Raw genomic sequence first — 9,651 nt, 5'->3', positions numbered from 1 at the left:
ATATATTTATTGGCCATTTGGATATTCATTTTTGTGAAGTGCCTGTTCATGTATTTTTTATTTTTTGTACAATACATCATGATGTTCAGCTGTTGATGTCTTTTGCCCATTCTTCTTCTTTTTTTTTTTTTTTTTTTTTTTGAGACATAGTCTCACTGTGGCGCCCAGGCTAGAGTGCAGTGGCACGATCTCAGCTCACTGTAACCTCCACCTCCTGGGTTCAAGTAATTCTCCTGCCTCAGCCTCACAAGTAGCTGGGACTACAGGCACCCACCACCACGCCCAGCTTATTTTATTTTATTTTTTTTTTGTATTTTTAGTAGAGATGGGGTTTCACTGTGTTGGCCAGGTCTTGAACTCCTGACCTCATGATCCGTTTTTTTTTTTTAATTTTGTTTCTTTTTTGAGACAGGGTCTCACTCTGTCACCCAGGCTGGGGTACAGTGGTGCAATCACGGCTCACTACAGCCTCGACCTTCTCTGGGCTCCCCCCTCAGCCTCCTGAGTTGCTGGACTATACAGACTCACACCACCATGCTCAGCTAATTTTTGTATGTTTTGTAGAGACTGGGGTCTCATGATGTTGCTCAGGCTGGTCTTGAACTCCTGGGCTAGAGCAATCCTCCCTCCCCTCTACTCCCTGCCCCCGGGCCTCCCACAGTGTTGGAATTACAGGCCAGGCAGGAGCCACTGCACCCACCTGTCCCTTTTGCCCATTCTTTTTATTGGATTGTCCGCCTTGTTCTTACTGATTGGTAGGAATTCTTTATATATTGTAGATATACTTTGTTAGTTATATATATCTTCTTCCAAAGAATGCTGCTGAAGTTTTAGAATAAAGCTGCTGGGCAAGAGGGAAGAGAAATGTGTCTTTTGTAAGGTTTGGGATCTGGTTGAAGGATTTTAAGGAGGGCCTCAGGGGAGTGGGAATAAACTGGATTGGTTGCTGGTTCTGAGGTGGAATTAGGAGAACTGGGAATTGGCTAGGTGCCGGGTGTGGTGGCTCATGCTTGTAATCCCAGCACTTTGGGAGGTGGGCAGATCACCTGAGGTAAGGAGTTCGAGAACAGCCTGGCCAACATGGTGAAATTCTGTCTCTACTGAAAATACAACAACAACAACAAAAAAAAATTAGCTGGGCGTGGTGGTGCATGCTTGTAATTCCAGCTACTTGGGAGGCTGAGGCAGAAGAATCACTTGAACCTGAAAGGTGGAGGTTGCAGTGAGACGAGATTGCATCACTGCACTCCAGCGTGGGCGCCAGAGCAAGACTCTGTCTCCAAAAAAAAAAAAAAGAGAGAGAGAGAGAGAGAACCGGAGATTAACTAGGGATGGAATGCTCTCATAAGCCATGGGTGGCTTAGCAACCGAGTATCTCCAGTAACATGAAAATAGCAAAGCTTGTCTAGAAGACACTGACTACTTTTTTCTCTTTTCAGGTCAAGCTAATTTTCACCCTTTCAAGTCTCCATAAGTTTTGTCTTTTTCTTTTTTCTTTCTTTCTGTTTTTGAGACAGAGTTTCACTCTTGTTGCCCAGGCTGGAGTGCAATGGCGTGATCTCGGCTCACCACAACCTCTGCCTCCCAGGTTCAAGCGATTCTCCTGCCTCAGCCTCCCGAGTAGCTGGGATTACAGGCATGTGCAACCATGCCCGGCTTATTTTGTATTTTTAGTAGAGACAGGGTTTCTCCACGTTGGTCAAGCTGGTCTCGAACATCCTGACCTCAGGCGATCCGCCTGCCTCAGCCTCCCAGAGTGTTGGGATTACATATATACTTTTACATGAGAGTATATGACTTTCATATAAATGTTTCTAGGCTTAATTTTGAAAATAGATTTTCAAAACAACTTTTCAAAACAACTTTTTGTTGTGAACTGCAAAAGAATTCCAGTTTTTTGTTTGCTTTGTTTTGTTTTTTTGAGACAGTCTTACTCTGTTGTCCAGGCTGGAGTGCCGAGGCGCAATCTTGGCTCACTGCAACCTCCGCCTCCCGAGTTCAAGTGATTCTTGCGCCTCATCCTCCCGAGTAGCTGTGATTATAGGCGCGCGCCACCAAGCCCAGCTAATTTTTGTATTTTATTAGAGACAGGGTTTCATCCTGGTGATCAGGCTGGTCTCAAACTCCTGACCTCAAATGATCCACCCGCCTCAGCCTCCCAAAGTGCTGGGATTACAGGCATGAGCCACCACGCCCGGCCACGCCCGGCCACACTCCAGTTTTATAAGGCTCAGTCCTGTGGCCCTGAAACCTGGTCCTGGCTGGAGTAAGAACCGCATAGAACCCTTAGCAACCTAACTTCCTCCCTAGCAACAGATCTCCTTGGAGCTCCTCCCCATTCGAAGCCAGGAAGGGGCGTAAAACCGGATGTTGACTGTTTTACCATAGTAATGCACACAAATCCGGAAGTGACGCCAGAAGAGGAGGACGTGAAGGCTACAGGGTATCCACGTGGGTGCTGAGCGTGTTTCTACGTCCCTGGAAGCCGGTCGTTTAAGCTCAGTGCTGGCCACGGCTTAGTCAACATGGGTCGCTCGGGAAAGTTGCCCTCTGGTGTCTCAGCTAAGTTGAAGCGCTGGAAGAAAGGCCACAGCAGCGACAGCAATCCCGCCATCTGCCGCCACCGCCAGGCCGCCCGCAGCCGCTTCTTCAGCCGGCCGTCAGGTAGCTGGGTTGGGATCCACGCTCAGCCGGCGGCGGGTTTCCGGGCAGACCTGGGTCCAGATGAGTCTGGGGCCTCTGGGAGAGTACGGGGCCAGGCATTGGACCTTTCATCTGTTAGAATGTCTGATCTGGAGCCCTCTCTGAAGGGCAGCCCTTCCAATTTAGCAGATACGGAAACTGAGGTCCACAGTAGGGAAATGTCTTGTGTAAGGTACCGCGGGTGTCAGAGTTGAGACTGATGGCTTGGACCTTGGATAACTCTTTACAGAGCGCTTTCACCTTAATTTATTTTCCAGGCCTTCTGAATGTAGCTCCCAGCCGATTCCCAGTGGCGTTTATGCCACTGCTACAGGCAAGCAGAAACTCTTACATGGAGGATTCCCTTTCTCCTTGGTTTTTCAAGTTTTTAGGCATACAGTGGGTTTATGAGACTGGCTGTGTTCAGAATTCAGCCTCTCGGGTTGGCGATTTGGCCTGAGCTGGTTTGTTTCCCAGGGGTTCTGTTCTCTTGACCAAAAGGAGACTTGGGCCTTATCTTGTGCCTCTGGCTCTCAGGAAGGAGTGACCTGACAGTCGATGCTGTGAAGTTACATAATGAGCTGCAGTCAGGGTCCTTGCGCTTGGGCAAAAGCGAAGTCCCCGAGACGCCCATGGAAGAAGAGGCAGAGCTGGCTCTCACCGAGAAGTCCTCGGGCACCTTCCTGAGTGGCCTTTCCGACTGCACAAACGTCACCTTCAGCAAAGTGCAGCGCTTCTGGGAGTCCAACTCGGCTGCCCACAAGGAGGTAGGAGCGAGGGTCAGGAGGGCCATAGGATAGTGAGGAGAGGCCAACTCATGCCTTTTCTTCAGCTCTGGCTGACTGGTTTCCGATGACAACAGCTGGTATTTCTGGATGATGTGTCATCGCTCCTCCCCTTTATGTCCCCTCCTAGGGCAGGTTCCACTTTCTGCTTTTTATAAGAACATCTCCCCTGCTGAAGAAGTACTTGAGGGTAGAAATATTTTCCAAACATTTCTCTCCTCAGCTATATCTAGCACAGCACTTCTAACACAGAGTATTTTCAGTAAACATATGTTGAGTAAATAAATGCTGAGTAACAGTGATTAGGAAACGTTTTATCTAGCAAGAACTAAATTTAATTTAATTTAATTTAATTCATGTATTTATTTTAAGACAGAGTCTCGCTCTGTTGGCCAGGCTGGAGTGCAGTGGCATGATCTTCGCTCACTGCAACCTCCATCTCCCAGACTCAAGCAATTCTCCTGCCTCAGCCTCCCGAGTAGCTGCGATTACAGGCATGTGCCACTACGCCTAGCTAGTTTTTTTTTTTTTTTTTTTTTTTTTTTTCAGTAGAAAAGGGGTTTCACCATATTGGCCAGGCTGGTCTGAGCCTCCTAAAGTGCTGAGATTACAGGCATGAGCCACTGTGCCTGGCCTTACTTTTATTATTTTATCTATACTTTAAAGTTATATATATTTTTTGTTACTGAAATAAAAAATGTCAAAATTCTAAATGATATCAAAATGATAGAAGAAATAATCCCGGATACTGTAGCTCTCCAAATCTCTGAATCATTACACAGGCTACACCCCAGATTTATCTGCTCAGGGCGACAGTCCCTGATTTATTGAAAACCAGCATCTCCCAATATTCTTAGTAACCTAAATTCTCAAAATTAGCTATACTTGCTCTAAAACAAATTTTAGTCTCGCCATCGTTGTCAGAGCGCACGGTGGCTCAAGCCTGACTAATCCCAGCACTTTGATAGAAAGTCACGAGTGTATCCTAGAAAATGCTAAGCGAGTCGTGCGTCCAGTAGCGGTACCTACCTGCGCATCTAAGTGTCCCAGGACGACGGACAGAACCCTGCCTTGGGCAACCAGTAGTGAAACGGCCGTACATAATGTAGCTTTGGAGCGGATCAACTACCTAAATAATACTAAAAAAACTAGGCGGGGCGGAAGGGGCTGGCGCCCTATATGTGCCACCAGCTCTCTACTTCGGAGAGACACGAGAGGCAGTTACGGTACTGAGATGGCATGTCAAACTGCCGGCAGCGGAGGCTTGCAGTGAGCTGAGATCTGCCACTGGCAGCGGGAGGTTAGGGCGCGGGTGAGCCATCTTAGGAATGTCTAGATTCTAAAGGCACTTTTAAAAATAAAAGAGAAAAAAAGAAAATAATTATTCTATAGCAGATAGTTTAAAATAATGAGACGAAACAGGCAACAATAAATTAATCTCTTTTTCATCTTACTAGTTTTTTTTTCTGGAGACAGAGTTTCACTCTTGTTGCCCAGTCTAGGGCGCACGATCTCGGCTCACTGCAACCTCCGCCTCCAGGGTTCAGGTGATTCTCCTGCCTCAGCCTCCCGAGTAGCTGGGATTACAGGCATGTGCCACCATGCCTGGCTAATTTTCTGTTTTTAGTAGAGACAGGGTTTCTCCATGTTGGTCAGGCTGGTCTCAAACTCCCGACCTCAGGTGATCCACCTGCTTTGGCCTCCCTAAAGTGCTGGGATTACAGATGTGAGCCACTGCGTCTGGCTCAAATTGATGTTAATACTGTACTTTATTTAACTCAGTGTCTTTAAAATATTATCACTTCAATGTATAATCAATATATTTTACTACAGTGTTATTTTTATGATACTAAGTCTTCAAAATCTAGTGTATAATTTACCCATATTCCCCTACTTAGATGCTAAACTTTCATTGGAAATACTTGGTTCGTGTGTATTTACAGTTCATAACATTTATAGTTGTACAAGTATAGTTGTACAAGTTCATAACATTTATAGTTGTACAATTCGCCTACTATGTATGAATTACTGCGAACCTATTCGCCAGGTTGTTACAAATATATGTTTCCTAGTAAATGGATCAAGTATTTTAAATTATGAGTAGTTAAAATTTAAAAATTAAATTTTCAGGCCAGGCGTAGTGGCTCACACCTGTAATCCTAGCACTTTGGGAGGCCGAGGTGGGCAGATCATTTGAGGTCAAGAGTTTGAGACCAGCGTGGCCAACATGGTGAAAACCCATCTCTACTAAAAAATGATCCTGGCATGGTGGCATGTGCCTGTAATCCCAGCTACTTGGGAAGCTGAGGCAGGAGAATCGCTTGAACCCTGGAGTCGGAGGTTGCAGCGACCCAAGATCGCACCACTGTGCTTCAGCCTGGGTGACAGAGTAAGACTCTGTCTCAAAAAAAAAAAAAGAAAAGAAAAGAAAATATTATTTACCCAATTTTGTTATTTAGGTTTACCAAAATGTGATTAGTTTCTTTTCTTTTTTTTTGAGACAAAGTCTCACTTGGTCACCCAGGCTGGAGTGCAGTGGCTGATCAGCCTCCCAGCCTCCCAAGTAACTGGGACTACAGGGGATTGCTATCATACCCAGCTAATTTTTGTATTTTTTGTAGAGATGAGGTTTGCCATATTGCCCAGATTGGTCTCAAACTCCTGGGCTCAACGGATCTGCCCACCTCAGCCTCCCAAAGTGCTGGGATTACAGGTGTGAGCCACTGTGCCCTGCTTGATTAGTTTATTTTCTATCCACTGTTCTGTAACTTTTTCCCTACTGAGCGATATTTATAAGTTAATATATAGTTGTTCTCATTCTTTTGAATAATGCACTATTTAAATCTTTCGTTATTTATTATATGATACAGTTGGGTCTCCATATCTGCAGGTTCTGCACCTGCAGATTCAACCAAGCATGGATTGAAAAATCTTTTTAAAATAATAATAATATACCGGGCGAGGTGACTCACACCTGTAGCCCTAGCACTTTGGGAGGCCGAGGCGGGCAGATCACTTGAGGTCAGAAGTTCAAAACCAGCCTGGCCAGCATGGTGCAACCCCATCTCTACTAAAAATACAAAAAGTTAGCCTGGCGTAGTGGCACATGCCTGTAATCCCAGCTACTCAGGAGTCTGAGACAGGAGAATCGCTTGAACCTGGGAGGTGGAGGCTGCAGTTAGCGGAGAGTGTGCCACTGCATTCCACCTTGGGCAACAGAGTGAGACTCTGTCTCAAAACAACAACAACAACAACAAAAATACAGTATAACAGCTATTTATATAGCATTTACATTGTGTTAGGTGTTATAAGTAATCTCGAGATGATTTAAAGTATATGGGAGGCCAGGCATGGTGGCTCATACCTGTAATCTCAGCACTTTGAGAGGCTAAGGAGAGCAGATTACTTGAGGCCAAGAGTTCAAGACCAGCTTGGTCAACATAGTGAAACCCCATCTCTACTAAAAATACAGAAATTAGCCAGGTGTGATGGTGCACACCTATAATCCTAGCTACTTGGGAGGCTGAGGCAGGAGAATCGCTTGAACCCAGAGGCGGAGGCTGCAGTGAGCTGAGATCATGCCACTGCACTCTTGTCTGGGTAACAGAGTAAGACTGTCTCAAAAAAAAATAAAGTATATGAGAAGATATATATAGGTTATACACAAATACTGCACCATTTTATATAAGGGACCTGAGCATCCTCGGGTTTTGGTATCTTTAGGGGTCCGGAACCATTTCCCCCCCGCCCCGATAACTGCAGTACATTAGAGACAACTACAGTACATTATTGATCTCCTGTTGATGGCTTCTTGACCATTCCAATTTGTTGCTGCCATGAATATCCTTGTACATAAATATTTGCACACTCATCTCATGCAGGTATTTCTACAAGGTTAGTACCTCATGGTGGAATTTTAGCAAGCATTTTCTGAGTCTTCTTATTTGCTGGGCCCCCTGGTATGGACCCGGGCCCTGAATGTTGCCTGTCTTGTCTGTCTCTGGGCTTTAACCGGAGATTAATCTGTGAAGGAGCAAGGAAAGAAGGCTCCCCTGGGGTGGGGTTAGGTGTCAAATAGTCACAGTGCTTTCTCCCTCCTGTGCAGATTTGTGCTGTTTTGGCTGCTGTCACTGAGGTGATTCGCTCCCAGGGAGGGAAGGAGACAGAGACTGAGTACTTCGCTGCTCTGGTGAGTGGGCGCCGCTGGAGGGTGAGTGTTCAGCGCAGCAGGTTATGCAAGATTTAGTGAGAAGATGAGTGCCCCTGGCATGTGGGGGTAGAGGGCAGCCTTGACCAGATGAAAGTGCTGCATTTATTCTCAGGTGGCTTAGGAAGGCTGGTGGTATTTGCTACATTTCTATTTTCTCTTTCTTTTCTTTTCTTTTTTTTTTTAAGAGACTGGGTCTCACTATGTTGTCCAGGCTGGTTTCAAATTCCTGAGCTCAAACCGTCTTGTCATCTTGCCCTGGCCTCCCAAAGTGTTGGGATTACAGGAATGAGCCACTGCAACTGATTACTTAGTACTTTTTTTTTTTTTTTTTTTTTTGAGACAGAATCTTGCTCTATCTCCCAGGCTGGAGTGCAGTGGCCCTATTCGGCTCACTACAACCTCTGCCTCCCGGGTTCAAGTGCTTCTACTGCTTCAGCCTCCTGAGTAGCTGAGACTACAGGCGTCCGCCACCACCCCGGCTAATTTTGTATTTTAGTAGAGACAGGGTTTCACCATATTGGTCAGGCTGGTCTCGAACTCCTGACCTTGTGATCCACCTGCCTCGGCCTCCCAAAGTGCTGGGATTACAGGCTTGAGCCACCGCCCCCGGCCAGTACTTTTTTTTTGAGACGGAATCTCGCACTGTCTCCCAGTCTGGAGTGCAATGGCATGATTTCGACTTTTTGCAACCTCCGCCTCCTGGGTTCATGTGATTCTCCTGCCTCAGCCTCCCGAGTAGCTGGGATTACAGGTGCACACCACCACACCCAGCTAATTTTTTGTATTTTTTTAGTAGAGAAGGGGTTTTACTATGTTGGCCAGACTTGTCTGGAACTCCTGACCTCATGATCTGCCTGCCTCAGCCTCTCAAAGTGCTGGGATTACAGGCGTGAGCCGCCAGGCCTGGCCTACTTTTTTTTTTTTTTTGAAACAGTCTCACTCTGTTGCCCAAGTTGGACTACAGTGGCATGATCCCAGTTCACTGCAACCTCTGCCTCATGGTATCAAGTGATTCTCATGCCTTAGCCTCCTGAGGACCTGGGATTACAGGCGTATGCCACCACACCTGGCTGATTTTTGTATTTTTAGTAGAGATGGGGTTTGACCGTGTTGGCCCGGCTAGTCTCGAACTCCTGACCTCAGGTGATCCCCCCACCTCAGCCTCTCAAAGTGCTGGGATTATAGGTGTGAGCCACCATGCCTGGCCTTCTTATTACATTAAATAAATAAATATATGTGTGTATGTATGTGTGTGTATATATATGTATATATATATTCTTTTTATTTTATTTTTGGTGTTTTTTATTGTTGTTTTTGTTTTGGTTTGGAGACAGATCTCACTCTGTTGCCCAGGCTGGAGTGCAGTGGTATGATCATGGCTCACTGCAACCTCCAACTCCTGTGTTCAAATGATGATTGTGCTTAGCCTCCTGAGTAGTTGGGATTACAGGTGCCTGCCACCATGCCCAGCTAATTTTTGTATTTTTAGTAGAGATGGAGTTTCGTCACGTTGCCCAGGCTTGTCTTGAGCTCCTGGGCTGAATCATTTCTCCCACTTCGGCCTCCCAAAGTGCTGGGATTACAGGTATGAGCCACCATGCCCAGCCTGGTTATTACATTTTAAAGAATTGTTAAAACACATAGAAAAACAGCATACAACAGAGACCAAATGTGCACGCAAAGCTGAAAATATTTACTGTCTGGTCCTTCATAGAAAAAGTTTGCCAACCTCTGCTCTAGAATAATGAAATAAATTAGATGGCAGTATATGGTGTTTGGCTGGGTGTGGTGGCTTACGCCTTTAATCCTGGGACTTTGGGAGGTCAAGGTGGGAGGAGTGCTTGAGGCTAGGAGTTGGACACCAGCCTGAGCAGTATAGTGAGACCCTATCTCTACAAAAAATAAAATAATTAGCCAAGTTTTGTGGTGCATGCCTGTAGTTCTAGCTTCTTTTTTTTTTTTTTTTTTTTTTTT

The 9,651-nt window shown here is 45.8% G+C and overlaps 1 protein-coding gene across 2 annotated transcripts in view; it reads left to right on the top strand.

Annotated features, from left to right (window-relative positions):
* The first annotated feature begins 2,227 nt into the window (after positions 1-2,227).
* Positions 2,228-9,651, top strand: part of RRP12 (ribosomal RNA processing 12 homolog) — a 45,177-nt gene continuing 37,753 nt past the window's right edge. For both annotated transcript variants that reach the window (XM_017880069.1, XM_017880063.1), the window contains exons 1-3: positions 2,228-2,664; positions 3,220-3,449; positions 7,573-7,656. In XM_017880069.1, coding sequence (XP_017735558.1) covers positions 2,526-2,664; positions 3,220-3,449; positions 7,573-7,656 — 453 coding nt within the window. In that variant the 5' untranslated portion in view covers positions 2,228-2,525. The remainder of the gene's footprint in view (positions 2,665-3,219; positions 3,450-7,572; positions 7,657-9,651) is intronic.

This window comes from Rhinopithecus bieti, unplaced genomic scaffold (assembly GCF_001698545.2).
Source record: "Rhinopithecus bieti isolate Rb0 unplaced genomic scaffold, ASM169854v2 scaffold_425, whole genome shotgun sequence".
NCBI lineage: Eukaryota > Metazoa > Chordata > Mammalia > Primates > Cercopithecidae > Rhinopithecus > Rhinopithecus bieti.
Note: the sequence above shows the minus strand (reverse complement) of the source record. Positions and strands in the feature narration are given on the sequence as shown.